At 41.4% G+C, this 14,605-nt stretch overlaps 1 protein-coding gene across 7 annotated transcripts in view; it reads right to left on the bottom strand.

Annotated features, from left to right (window-relative positions):
- The window catches only part of tjp1a (tight junction protein 1a), a 50,208-nt gene that overhangs the window by 22,337 nt on the left and 13,266 nt on the right, over positions 1 to 14,605 (bottom strand). For 6 of the 7 annotated variants that reach the window (XM_053441709.1, XM_053442027.1, XM_053441872.1 and 3 more), the window contains exons 2-11: positions 8,297 to 8,353; positions 7,097 to 7,221; positions 6,861 to 6,963; positions 6,346 to 6,667; positions 5,958 to 6,061; positions 5,083 to 5,251; positions 4,726 to 4,861; positions 999 to 1,138; positions 545 to 647; positions 72 to 225 (exon numbers count right to left, since the gene is read on the bottom strand). In XM_053441709.1, the coding sequence (XP_053297684.1) occupies positions 72 to 225; positions 545 to 647; positions 999 to 1,138; positions 4,726 to 4,861; positions 5,083 to 5,251; positions 5,958 to 6,061; positions 6,346 to 6,667; positions 6,861 to 6,963; positions 7,097 to 7,221; positions 8,297 to 8,353 (1,413 nt within the window). The remainder of the gene's footprint in view (positions 1 to 71; positions 226 to 544; positions 648 to 998; positions 1,139 to 4,725; positions 4,862 to 5,082; positions 5,252 to 5,957; positions 6,062 to 6,345; positions 6,668 to 6,860; positions 6,964 to 7,096; positions 7,222 to 8,296; positions 8,354 to 14,605) is intronic. The other variant, XM_053441787.1, reaches the window with a different exon arrangement.

Here is a 14,605-nt window from a genome sequence, read left to right as displayed (position 1 = left end):
ATCCTGTTAGTTCAAGTAACTCCAGAGAGTAAATAACAGTCATGTTGTTAAAGACATGGAGTGAAACATACCCTGAGAATCTGGTCGCCCTCCTCCAGTCCCTCCTTGGCTGCAGGACTGTCTTCCAAAACTCCTGCCACAAAGATCCCCACATCGTTCCCTCCTGCTAACCGCAGCCCGACACTCTCTCCTTTCTTGAACTTCACCAGCTTCATACTTGGCCTGCTGAACAACACAAGTCGACGGTCACCATTGAGCAAAGAATCCGCACATCATTGATTTAAAAAGAGACACAGAAAATTACTCAAGCAAGCAGAAGAAGACGTAACCAAAATCTATTGACCTTTCTTTAACTAAATTTATAGAGCTATAGAAGTATTTAGCTGGAAACCTGACCAATCAGTGAGCTCAGATGTATTTCCTTTAACTAATCAGACCAATTCGCATTTGATGCCAGGCTACTGAATTATCGAGTTCACTTATTATCAACTTGATTATAATTTGCACTCAATACAGTGAGGTGCTTCGCCTCTTAGATATTTACCTGAGAGTTTCATCATGAGCGGCGCTGGGTACGGGGGCATCAGAGGGGCTGACGGGCAGGTCCACGTCAGGCTGACCAGGCTGCGCATACACCGGCTTCGGTTCTGCCACAAATTCAAACACAGAAATCAGAATAACGTACTTCAGTCTAAGAAAACCTGTACACACACCCTCGGCGGAACTCGATAGGTTTTAAGGGTATTTTTTGTATCATACTGTTGTTTTTCCTAGATGTTGACAGAGTTTACGAGGATGTGTTGTTTAGATATTACACAAAAAAAAACAGTTGAGATTGGGCTTTAAACTGCCTTAAAACAGTAATTTAGGATAAAAGGTTTATCTGATCTCTGACTTTGGATCTCACTTAGTCTATACTACTGGTTATGAGATGGGGAAATATGCAATGTGGTCATAGCTGCACACATCCCTAATGGTAGTGAGCGGAGGGTCCGTACCAGGCAGCGGGGGTAACGATTTCTCATCTCTGGAACTGGCCTGGTCACTGGCCTGTGATAAGACTCCATCGTCGGAGCTTTTCACCGGTGTGGACATGGACCCGGGTTTGGATCCACGTTCCTCATCTCGACTTCGATGGCTGAAATAAACCATAACAATGCACACAATTCAGTGAGACTGGACCTGCAATGCCGTAAACAATGACAGTTTATAGCTGACAATCCACATTAATGCATCTGTTAAATGACACAGTGCCACATCTTTGCTGAAATGAAATGGACCATGAACTATTTTAATAAGGGCACACGGACAGAAAGCTGTATAACAATGCAACAAGCAATTAAGGAAGGATGCTGTTGAAGACAATGTACATTGAGTTTCTTCCGCTCTTTTTTTTTTATCGTTTTAATTAATTGTCTGCCATATGCAGAAAGTAATAAGAAAACAGAAACTAGCAACACTGTAAATTCCATAGGAGCAGAAAGAATCTAAATTGTTTTAATTTCCAGATACAAGATTGATGTGAACTCCCATTTTGTTGAGCATACAGTAATCTTTCCAATGAAAGCACAAGCAGTGAAAGAAAAGAGACAGTCGCCCAACATAAACTCTAGAGTCATGATAGTTTTTAGCACAAGTTCCTGTTTAACCTGGATAAAATAAACAAGCTAAAACTGTAAAACTGTGTGTGTGTGTGTGTGTGCGTCCATCCATGAGTCTAGTGGGCTGTGTCCAACAGAGTAGAAAGGACTGCTGCTTAAAACAATGGTTGAATTCCAGTGTGATCACATGACTGCCTGCTGGCACAGTACTTGAGCTGTATTCAGAAGCTTTTGTAGAAGAATGTGAAGGTGCAGGCTGTACTAGCTCACACTACAGAAACATGTGCCATTCTTTTATTTTAGCTTGAATAGTATGAGAATATACAATGTACAGCAAAGACGTATGAAGATGAATGTTAAGCCATTTACTATTTTTGGAGAAATACTGCTGCCTTTTACAGGTCTCTGAATTTGTCCAGCTGCTCTAACCACAGAAACACACAAATCTGATCTGGACAATGTTATATGTCAGCAGCATCAGCGTCAGCAAGACCCGTGTTGGAGTGTGTTGTCGAGAAAGAAGGGTAAATGACAGCTGCTGCCAGAGGATAAATAACAGAATTGTAATGCCACAAAGAAAGAGACAGCGTGGGTTTGTGTCTGTGTTTGTAATGGATGAATGAGAAAAGAGTGTGACACAAGGGGGGAGAAAGGGGGGAGAGAAAGAGAGCAAGAGCAAGGGACAGAGAGAACAGCAGAAAGAGAGAGAGAGAGAGAGAGAGAGAGAGAGAGAGAGAGAGAGAGAGAGAGAGAGAGAGAGAGAGAGAGAAAGAGTGCGAGAGACTGTTGTGGCCTAAATCTTCTGTTCCTTGCAGCAGGATGGTGCTAAAAAAGGCTTCATGCTGACAAACACCATTTGACAGAAGCCTTTGTTCAATTCCCTACCTAAGACATTGTAACAGGTAAGGACGAGAGAGCACGAGTCAGTGAAGGAGAGGGAGAGATGCGGCTGCATGAGGATCAACAAACAATGACAAATATGTAGCACTGCCACAACAGAGTCTATCAGTCCCGGTCTTTTTAATCTCCACCCACCAGCTTCAACATGTATACAGCATAACACCGACTAGATATACCAACAGGAAAATCTCTAACAATCAAACATTTTAACATATAAATAACTAAAGCTGAAAGACTTTAAAAAAAATAAGTTACTCACACAAATGTATCTGTAAGTTGAACCATGATGTAAGTGGATTTTTTAGGGTATTCCTTGAAGGACAACACAGAGAGCCTTTTGCCCTGTGTAAAAACTATACTCATGCTCACTGAGAGACACTTTGTGGTGAAGGGCGTATTTGATGATCTGTTGTATTCAGCATTATGGAGCAGCGTTATGTCCCCGGGAAAAGAATGCCTCTAAGCCCTACAGCCAATCAGGTTAAGCGAACCATGTGGCTCGGGGAAAAGCTCTGTGGGAAGTATGTCAAATTCCTTTTTCCCCTCCCAAACTGGGAGATAACAATATTCCCTTAAATCACTGTCTGGTGCATCAAGACTGTGATTTCCTCAGTTTAACTTCTTCAACCACACACCGTGCATGTGAAACAGGTGGAACTCCATCTGGGTGCTTTTCATATTAATCACTCAAAATCTTCAACCAACATTTTGACCTTCTACTTTCAGATAAATAAAAGGAGCAATAAACATTAGAGCTAAATTGTCAAAACAAAAAAATCTGTTGTCAGAAGGATGCATTCACTTACATTGGAAGTAATCTGTGCAAGAGCGAACCTGCTCTCGTCCTGCATTGAGACAAGTATGGTTACTCTGCAGTCCGTTCATCTAGTCAAGTGGTAGTCTATCTATTCACACTACATGACTGACAGGTCAACTAGTAAGACAGCTAAACTAGCAGCAGCATTCTGAGAAACAACAGGGGGTGTGGGGTCTGAAAATCAAGTAACATCTCAATGAGGTTACTGGTTTTCAGCTAAATTTAAGGTTTGTGTATCTCGTTCAAATGAGACATTTGACACTCGTATATCACATAGCCAGACCTTTATCTCACCAAGAATAAAGAAGTGTGGGGCAATTTGATTTGAGATAAGTTTGAGGTATATGCCTCATAATTAGCACCTCTGCTGCTTACATTTCTATATTCGACCACATATTGTCTGTAGCAGTTTTTGTGTCTGGAGCATGAGCCCACACAAACATGATGAAAAGGAGGTCTGGTTATCAAAGACTTGGAAAGTTAAATCCAGAACGTGAAGTTAAATCCAGAAAAGTGCTTGAAGCCAGCACGAGATTTAAGCCCTTGATTCAATTACCACCTCTACTTCACAGTATCAAACAGTATATTTGATAGAGTATTTACAGTGAACTATTTAGAGAAACAAGCAACGTACCCTCTGTCTTTATTTACTGCACCGAATGACAGAATTAGCATAGGTCTGTTCCCAAAAGAGACACGTTCTCTTTGATTCTGCAAGATACAGGCACTCGTCTTGTCCCATTCGACTGAGATTACTATCTGGGCCTTGCTTACATTGCTCATGCTGCACACACTCCACACAGACCGACTACAATCACGTGAATGTATTCCTCTAACTATATTTTGCCATCTACGTGTTTGTCAGCTACAGGAATCTATGGACCTCTAAACTACAACAAAAATGACTTACTGGAATCTCCAACTGGCAATCAGAAAACAGGAGAACAAAGAGAGAGCATGGACACTTAAATGAATTGAAAGATAATTCATTTCACAAGATCATTTAATAGAGAAATTGTAACAACAGTAACATTAGCATTAAACAAACCCAGCTTTGCTTGTTACTAGCTGATTTCTCAGAACACGCCCTTATTCCATCACAAAATGGATCAATCCTTCCTCTCGGCCTCGGCCCTTCCTGAGCAAAGCATTATTGGAACTCAGTGATGGCTCCAGAGGGAGTGTGATGCTTTATGCATGCCATGTCTTTATCTATTGATTTATGCATCAGTGGTGCAAGGTGCCTACACAGCATCAACCAACCTGTGGGTGTGAACATGATATATGAGGCTGCAGTCGTGGGAGTATGGATGTATCACTGTGGCATGCGTGACAAGTGTCCCGCCACCAGATTTGCAGTCCCCTCACACGCATGTATGTGTGTGTGTGTGTGTGCACGTTGCTTACCTGCCATTGCTGACCTGCCGAGGTGAGTGACGGAGATGGTCCGATGCATCAGGCCTGTCGGGCGAACGTGATCGACTACCTCGCCCGAGGGATCGATTGGAATGATCTGACGTCAGTGAATGTATTTCTGAAATATCTGTGAAATGTACATTAAATATGTGTTATCTTTTAATCAATGATGTAAATCATGGTAGATTTAAAATGACAAGAAATGTTTCATTTTATTTCAGCTGTAATTTAAACCTTCTCTTCTTGGTGTTTAAAAATAGATCTGTTATTTGTAAAAACAGTCACACACGAGCGATTATATCTCAGCTGCATCAACAATAAAGCACCGCTCCATGTTTGTTGTCTCACCATCTCTGTCTGAATTATTAGCTGATGGGATACTGTCATCGAGATCTGGGATGTTGAGCAGCGTGGCACGTTCATCTCTCTGCACCACCATCTTCAACTTGCCCTTGGACCTTTCAATCAGCTTCTTGGCATCTATCAGTGACAGGTTCTCTGTGACTGTACCATTGATCTGTCAGAGGAAGAGAGGCTGGTCAGCACAAGACCTGAATAGACAAGTTATCATCGCTGCAGATTTTTGCCGTAAAGTCACAAAAGCGCAAACTATTAGATGAGCCCGGGGAAAGGGGGAATTCTGAAAAGCCTTCGCTCTACCTCAGATTAACAAATGTTATTCCATTAATAAAAGAGCAAAAGAGGAGACTCAAATCAAAAGTGTTTCATGTAATTAAACTATCAGAGACACAGAAGGTGTATTGCATCATACCGTTTATAAAGCAAAACGTTATCTAAGTATTCACTTCAATTGTTAAATGAACTGAAATCAAATTTCCAATTGAACACGTCTCGGCCTCATCTCAGAACGATTGATTCACTCAATTAGATTTTGAATACATCTCTTTAACATGAAAGAGGATTTTTTTTTTTCTCTCTCAGAGACTGGATCAAAATTCAGACAAATAATGGAATGTGTGGTATTCCTGCTGGTGAGCCTGCATATTAATGATATATGACCTCACTCTGTGAGTCACTTCAGCTGCTCACAGATTAACTCAGCAGACTAGTGAACACTGTCAGAAAAAAAAATACCTGATACGTGTTCTTCCATCCAAATCACTCCTTTATCACATTTATCTATTTACATTTCCATTACTTGTGTTTTACCCATTTTAAACAGACATGTCTTACTCAAAAACTCTGATGTGTTTTTCTCTCACCTTGAGTACAACATCTCCCTCCTGGATGTTTCCATCTCTGGCAGCGAGGCTTTCGGGAGAGATGTCCTTCACAAAGATGTGGCTGGCCAATCGGAGTCCATATTCTGCTTTCAGAGGTAAATAATCATTAAAAAATAATATTAGAGCCTATCAATCTAACCCTCACTTAGTTCTTTGCAGATAAGATTATCTAGTCTGGATTTCTGATGACACCGTTTGTCCTTTTCTTCAAGTTCCATTAAAGACGAGCAGCTCAAGAATCCGTCATATATGCACATACATCCTTTAAAAATATGTTTCTGTGCTTTATAGTAAAAGCATTCATTTAGAGTTTTATGTAAATGGTATTTTACTGTACAACATTTACAGTCATAGTTGTGTTGCCCACCTTCGTTTTTGCGGGACTTGACGAGGGTGACCTTGGCTGGTCTGGGAGGAGCAGACGAGACCTGTGAGCGGCGGTCAGAGCGCGGTGAGACGCTCCTCTCCCGCGAGGGACTGCGATCCCGTCTGCCACTGTTGCTGCGCTCACGCTCCTGACGCCTGCCTGTGCCTCCACTTGCTGCTCCATAGGCACTTGGGCCACCATGACCACTTTGGTGCTCATAGTCATCCTCGTCATCGCTGTCCTCTTCCTCATGCTCTGACATTGTCTCCCTGTCTCCTGGCCGCGAAACAGGGATTTGTACTTTCCTTTTCCTACGGATAGTCTTAAAAACAGAGATAAAGTATTTTAAAAGATGACCATACATTTTTTACTCAGACTTTCAATATTGTAAATATTGCAAAAACATTCTGCGAAATAGGAATTGAAGGTGAATCAATGCAATTCCAGAATCAATTATGTTTAACATAAGGGGTCTCTGTAAGAACATTTCACCCTAAATCAGGCATTGAACTTACTATCTTTGCATTTTTGCCACTCTTGCGGAGTTGCTGCACAGCGTAGGCATGCTCTACGTTGTCCATAGAGACAGCATTGACCATCACAACACGGTCATTTTCTCTGAAAGGAAAAAAAGAGCAATGCATTAACATTTCTAGGTTGTAAGTAGAGTTACTATCTGTAAAGAATAAAATGGAACTTGATATTACATAATTATCAAATAAAAACTATGGCAATTTAGTCAAACACTTACTGTAGAAGTCCTTCTGCAGGACCTCCTTTTAACACATCAGATATCACAATGGATGTTTCTCCACTCTGGAAATGAGGGTTGTCTCGGCCACCTGAGATGGCGATGCCAAACCCAAATCCTGGGGCCTGCACACACAGAAATACATGGCAGATATATTTGACACGTGTGGGTTTGCTGTAAACACAATTTCTGACTCTCTGCAAGGTAATTATCATTGAAAAGGAAAGTAATAGGTTGTGTCAAGGAGGGGTTTACAGAACTGGTGCATTTGCCATAGACGGCAACAAAACCATACATTTGCATGTTATTCAGCTGATTTTCCATGAGGTTTGAGAGGAGGGTTAGAGGACTGCTGGGTTTCTGCCAGCGCGAAAGCCAGCACCAGGGGAGAAGGCCATGTGATCGAAATGGCTAATCTTACAACCACAACAACACAGGAGAGCTGTGAGTCTGAGAACCGCAGGCCACACTGGGCTGCTCCTTCAGCCTGTATAAAGCCGCTACTAATTAGATTACAGCAAGCAAGCCAGTCTAGACAGGTGCTCTACACAACAGCATCAAATCAGCAGAGTTTACAGTCTCATAGCAATGTACACATCAATTTAGCATGCACCAAGACCATGAGTATATTCATTTATCTGCTCTCTGTGGGGGGATTGGGTCGTTTAATGATAATAATAATAGTTATTATTATTATAACTCGGTTTGTAAAGCACTTATCTTAACGGGGTTACAAAGTGCTTCACACAGAATACTTTGATGGCTAACCTCATGATGCTGATAATGAGGGTAGTCAGGATAATCATCAACCTTAAATTTGCTTGTGAATTAAGGAGGTACAATTAATCATAATTACATGTGACAATACAAAGGACAAAAGTCTCCTCTCCCACTTTTCCTGGAGTTGTGTGAAGGAGAAGAATATGTTGCCAACAGGAAGGAAGTGAAATGAAGTAGTAAGGAAGTGAATGCTGATTTCTGTCTTCCTTAGCATTGTTTCCTGCCATCTGCGCTCATGGACTATTGTTTCATGACCACACATCCTGCCGCTACAGCTGGCCGGCTCAGTAGCGAGACAGAAGACAGATAGATGAGCAGAGGACGGAGGGGAACAATGAGGAAAAAGTGAAGAAAACACAAGACGTACAACAGGATAGCCGGAGAGACAGGGGAGTGGATTAAAGAGGTGTAAAAACCTACCCTGTGAAGGGTCACCGTGTGCTGTTCCCATATCACTGTTTCCTCCATCGCTGCACTCTGTAACACAAGAGGGAAAGGATCAGTAATCAATGATCAGTTTATTAGATACATGCTCACGTGTATATCAACTTTCATAATTCTGCAACAGACTCAAATCTTTGTAAGCTTGAAAAAAAAGTCAACAGTGATAACAACATAAAAACTTTTTAGCTTCAGTGCTGACCTTTTGCTTTAAGTTCACTCAACTCTGCTTCAGGCAAAACATATGGGTCTACCGGCACACTGCTCATGCATGATGCTAATTCACAAAAGCACAACTAGTAGAGGACTAGACTAACCCTGAGCCAACCATTTGACTCCAACAGATATCAGACTCAGATCGGTGCATCCCTGAATCTACTGCTCAGTGGGCAGAGTAGATCTTTGTCTAACGGTTACACAGACTTGGTTGCTTATTTGCATGACTAAGTCCTGGAGTTGGAAATGTCTACATGTGAAAAGATTATGACTGACAGCAGCACAAGTAAATAGTTAGCAGTGGCTGATTGAGTGAACGTTCCTATATAATTTCTGGCTGGGTCACCATAGAAAGCTGAAGCATAGACAAAGCAAAGTATTTAGTTGCTCCTCTGACCTGCAACACTGGATACAAATATTGCTCACACTCATTCTCTAATGCAGTTACATCACACAGGTTTCTCTTTATGCACGATTTATCAAAAATGTTTCAATGTCAAAGTCTTTGCTTTGCTATTGCTGGTTTCACCATATGAAGCACAGTAAATGTCAGAAAACTCCACGTGTGTATGAACGTGATAAAGATACTGTCATTAGTTCAAACAGACACTGCTCAATTTGTGTCTCAAATATTTTCTTTTAACCCCCCACACTGCTTCATATCCAGCTTTAAATTGCAGCTTCCCTCCGACTGATGAAGCACCACTGCTGCAGTCCTGTGTGCCTGCCTGCAGGCACTGATGGTACAGCTGTCTGCAGCAGAGTGCTGAGCTCACTCTAATGTGGCAGGAGAAGGAAAAGACATAAACACCGACACACACGGCAGGGTGCTCATTTAGTGCACCTTCTATAATCAGCTTTTTAAAATAACATACCATGTCATCTGTCCACCCTATCATTGGGACCATCTCACTCCCTCACCCCTTTATCATCCCCTAATCCCCAAACCCTCTCCCCCATCATCTTTAACATCACCGTGGTCATTACTGTCAGCACCTTCACTTATCCTAAATATACAGTTTACAGACACTTCATGCTGCAGAGCTGCCAAGTGCCTATGATGAGGAGACAGACCAACAGCCTGCTGGTGAGAGTGTCTGTCTGTGTGTTGACATCTTGAGAAAAAGAGACAACAACACAAAGCAGAAATGATGGATGGATAGTGGATCTAGATAAGATGAAAATAAACCATAGGTTTTGTTTGTGTTTATAGATGCAAGGTGTAAAAGACAGTTCAGTTATTTCAAAGATGGGAATTTCATCTTTATTGACATGACTGTATGCGTGAAAATGGGGGAAGAAAAAGCAAAGGGCCAGGTCGCAATTCCAACATATAACTACTAGTTGATTATTCAATTGGTTGATCAACACAACATTAAGTGGTAACTTCTCTGATAAACTGAGAATCACTTGAGGAATTTTTCAAGAAAGAAACATAGATTTGATTGTTCCAGCTTCTCAAATACAACAATTTGCCTGGGTTTTATATATTTTTTCCTCATCATCTATTCAATTGCCCAGTTAAGTCTAGGGTGTTGGCCAACAGGGAACTGCAGCTCAATGGACTGTGAGGGCAGAGGTATGTTTGTGTTTACAGGTGACTCAGTGAACACTCACCTCACCTGCATTAACTGTAGGTCTCCTAATCTGCGTTTGTGCTTCAGTCCTTCCCTTTCACTCCTCCAAACTGTATGACAATGAATCAGTTGGCCTTCACCTCCAGAATACACAGTTAACCCTATGACCCTAATTTCCATGGCAGCTCTGTGTGGATGTTATTTATGTCCGTAATTGGCGGAGAGGGCTTTGGTGTCCCCCTCTCTTTCCCTCCCTTCCCTATTTGCCCGTACAACTCCCACAGTAATGCGACTATTGTGTGAAGGGACCTGACCCATTTAACCATGGCTTCCCCCCCGACATTCCCAAACACATCTATTCCTCCAAAGTGTTTTGTGATACATTCATCCATCCATTCATCCATTCATTCATCCCGCCGTCCAGGCAGACAGAGAAGGGCTACGCCATGAGAAAAAAAACTGTGTGCTAGGGTCATGTGACCAGGCGGTCAGGCAGGCAGGTGGCGTCGTCCTTGAACTGTGGGTTGCACTGAGAGGCAGGGAGAGAGAGGGGGGGAGGTAGTGGGAGCGAGGCTGTAGGCTGCTTATACAACCAGAGTTTTCCATAAGAGCTGGCTGTTGGCCGAATGGCCAGACATTTAAACATTTCCAGCTGATTACTTTCTTAACGTTTCAATTCACATAACCGTCACTTATAACAAGCACATAACTATAACCTTCAAGGATTTTAGTCATCAGACATCTGGATCTTGAAAAAATAAAAAACAGGCCCTCTCCCAGCTCCTCCTGATATCCTGTGTTTGCCCAAGAGCATCAGAGAACCAATGATTTATTAATGTGAAACTGCTTTATTCTGTATTTTTACCAAATTTAATCAACGGGTCCATTTGTTTGGGAGAAGAGGAGGCCTTTTGCTCCTGGTAAAAACCTTCTGGATGACGAACACTTACATAATCTCAATTAAAATTATGAGGTCCATGAAGACAGCTCGCTCCTTTTCTGAGTGGTCTGAAACAGACACTGTCAATTGTTGAACGGTTCAGATAAAACTCGGACTATTTCAGTGAATTTATGGGTACACACCCATAACAATCATTTGACTAATGGTTGCGTTTAATCATCAACCCATGCTCATAAGAATGAGCTCCCTCTGTGTGTGGGCTCCAGGCTGCAAACATACATAACAGAGAGGAGAACAAAAACATAACTATGCTAGGCAGTCAAAACCTTTGCATTTCTTCGAGTGTATGTGACCGACCTCCCACAAGGAGACTGTGTCACCGCACTGTTTAACATTTAGTTACACTATTTTCACTAGGGGCAGGTCTTGTGTGTGAGTGTTTGGGCTGAATAGCGCTGCAGTGTGTCAGAGAGCTGCCCCGCCCTCACTCCCAGGATCCGAAACAGAGATCTCTGCTCTGGATCGGGAAAGTGTAAATATGTGAACCATTAAATCCTTATTCAAAAGCTTCAAGAGAATAAAAGTTACTCAAAAGCCCACGTTAAACATATATGTGCTCCACTTATTCTAAAACGGTCCATAAACCTACTGGGAGGGCTTACAGTACAAAGAGGGCGTATGAGCCATGAGGGAGAAAACCTGCTTGTTCCCGTAATAGGCAAGTGGTCAAGTGTATGAGTCATGGGTTCAACAGGAGACTTTTTAATAGATTAATAGTCTGACCTATATTGAATTACTATTTAACATTTGAGTAGATGAGAGAAAGAGTCATCCTCTATATAAAATACTGCTGATTTGCAACATGGCCTTTTCACGTTTTTCTCGATTGGTTTAGCAACTCGGATGTTTTTCAATGATGCTAAAACAGGGAAAAGTGTAGTTATGTTAAGCTTGTGAGAGGTAAAATCCCACATATACAGTAAATCCCAGATATTCAGTCAAACCAAGACAGTTTGTGAGATAGTTCTGTGAGGTGTTAAGCAAGAGTTAATTAAAAATAAGCTTAATCTAAATTTCAAAGCAGGTGTTAAAAGAAATGTGCAGAAGCTCTGTCAGAAAAGAGAAGTAACACAGGCAAATAACACAGTAAAAAAACGAGGCAACGTTTATTACAGATAGAAGGTTAGCATGGGAAACCTGGGTAAACGGCTGCTTAGAGTATTTACTCCACTGGGACTACGGCTCGGTCTCTCAGATGAGATTATTATAGCAATTAATCCCTGCGATGTGAAGTGATAATTAACAGGCTGACTGATTGAGAGTGAGATATAAGCAGTGGAGAGAGAAGACAGCAACCCAGAGGAAACTGAAAAAGAGCATTTGATAGAGCCCTGGCCACGGCAAAAACATGTGGCATAATCATGCCAATTACTAGGAATTATTAGAATACATCAGAACAATAAGTGTTTAGTTTAAATGGGTGAGTTTCAATAGCTAATATTATACGGTTTGGAAAAGGAATTTTAATAAAAGAGCTATCCACAGAGAGGGATATTCTGTAGTTCAAGTATTTTTGTTACAGGAACATTTCAGATCACACACTAACAAAGATCACATAACATACCAGGCCACAATGAACTCAAGTGTGCCTCATTTTCTGGAGTAAATCTAGTTTTATCTCTGAAGTCGCAGAGTTGTGGGAAACAATGGTGTGTTTGATGTTGCTCAAAGTGACGGTAGCCTAGTGTATTTTATATATCCATATTAGTCAGACTGGAGCTCTGGCCAGCCAGGCCCACGGCTGAGAAACAAACCACACACGTGTGTACTTGCCAGTGCACGCAGGCACGTACGCACACACACACACACACACACAACCAGACACAAACTCACATGCGCAAGCCACGATCTAACACTACAGGGCCTCTTTGTTCGAAGCTACAGCCAGTCTGACTTGGCCCTAACCGGCCCACCATAACACACAGTCCAATCCAGATGATAACAGCTCACTCAGGCTCTTCAAAGGCAGAGGCTAATCCAGTTCTTTGGGGCATACTGATGAACCGACTGGAAAAATGACTGCTGAAACAGACAATAATGACCTGCTGCAGAAAGCTATGATAAATAGGGTCAGGTCAAGCATGTAAGTCTCCAACGCAAACTTCTCACTTTGCATAATCATCAGACTTGTTCACATTTACAGAGGATCTATACAAAGTGACTGCACACTGCCAATGTTTTAAGAATCTGGGCAAAAGAGTCAGCTGATGAGCTTCACTGAACTTTTGGGAAACAAAAGCATTCAGCCGGACATAGCCCCGAACATGCTGACCTGCGTCACATTCTGTAGTTGGGGATAATTATTACTCAATAATAACTAAGTACAGAAATGTTCAGACAAATACATCCCTAATTACCTTAACTTTTATGTGTAATTATCTTTATGAAATGGTTGAGGAGCATGATGAAGTGGCAGGTGACACAAAGATCACATTTTATGAGTCATGAGCTGGGAGGAAGATCAGATTATAGGGCTGCGCAAAAAAACAATAAACAATTATCGCAATATAATTTTGTCAATAGCAATAAATCAAAGGTCCCATAAATTGCGATGTAATTATTATTCATTGTTCAATCACAGTGTGGAGATAGAACATATTTGTTCTGTTTGTTTTAGCTGTTTGTCAAATGTTTGTTATTCTCAGCTCATCATTTTAAACCACAACCTTCATCAGGAGAAAAAATGTACTTTAAAACTAAATGAAATAATATTGCAACACTTATCATGATAACTTTGGATATTAGCTGATATGAAAATGTTAATCTTCATATAATTCTTGGCTATATCATCCAGCCCTCTTAGAAGCTCTTCATCAATGCCTCACCAATGAAAGTCTTGTTTGGTGGTCCATTATTCACCATGGCTCTTCATCTTCCCCCTTTCATCTGAACCAAAGGAATGGTTCATACAGTGGGTGTATCAAATGCAAAGTGTAAGAGGTACTTTTTGAGGAAAAACTGATATATCAGAAAACACACAAAAAAAAGGATTAAAAAATAGGTCATGAATGACATCTCTGCCCTTCAGCGAATACACTTCATTATTCACATCAGGTTATTTTGAGGTACAGCAAAATACAGAGTAAGGGGTGAGCAGGACGAGTTACTTTCTAGATGACGAAAAGAGTGAGGAAAAATCCTGACAAAGCTTTAGGTCAGTGTGCCTGCTCTTCTCTGATAGCCCGAGACAGGATGTAAGCAAGAGCAGTCACGACACCCACAGGAAAACACTCCACTTCCTGTTTGCAGGAAATAGCTTCAGCTTGCTGCAAAATCCCTGTGCACACTATTGAAAAGTCCTCCTAGTAAAAAAAAAAAAAATCATCTCGTCTTGCGACCTACAAGCTAATAAATCTCTCGGAGGGAGTGGCAAGGGGCCTTCGCATTTAAGACAAGGACTGTAAAGCGTTTTAATTGTGTTCAAGGTCAAATTATTGTCGCTGATCAGACCTAGTTTTTCTGCATGGTTATTAGGCACTCCTGTAAACACAAATACATATGCAACCTCAACAACAACCACTGACCCATGAAAAA

Source organism: Pleuronectes platessa, chromosome 1, assembly GCF_947347685.1.
Source record: "Pleuronectes platessa chromosome 1, fPlePla1.1, whole genome shotgun sequence".
In the NCBI taxonomy this organism is placed as follows: Eukaryota; Metazoa; Chordata; class Actinopteri; order Pleuronectiformes; family Pleuronectidae; genus Pleuronectes; species Pleuronectes platessa.
The sequence above is the reverse complement of the archived record's forward strand: the minus strand, read 5'-3'. Positions and strand labels throughout refer to the sequence as shown.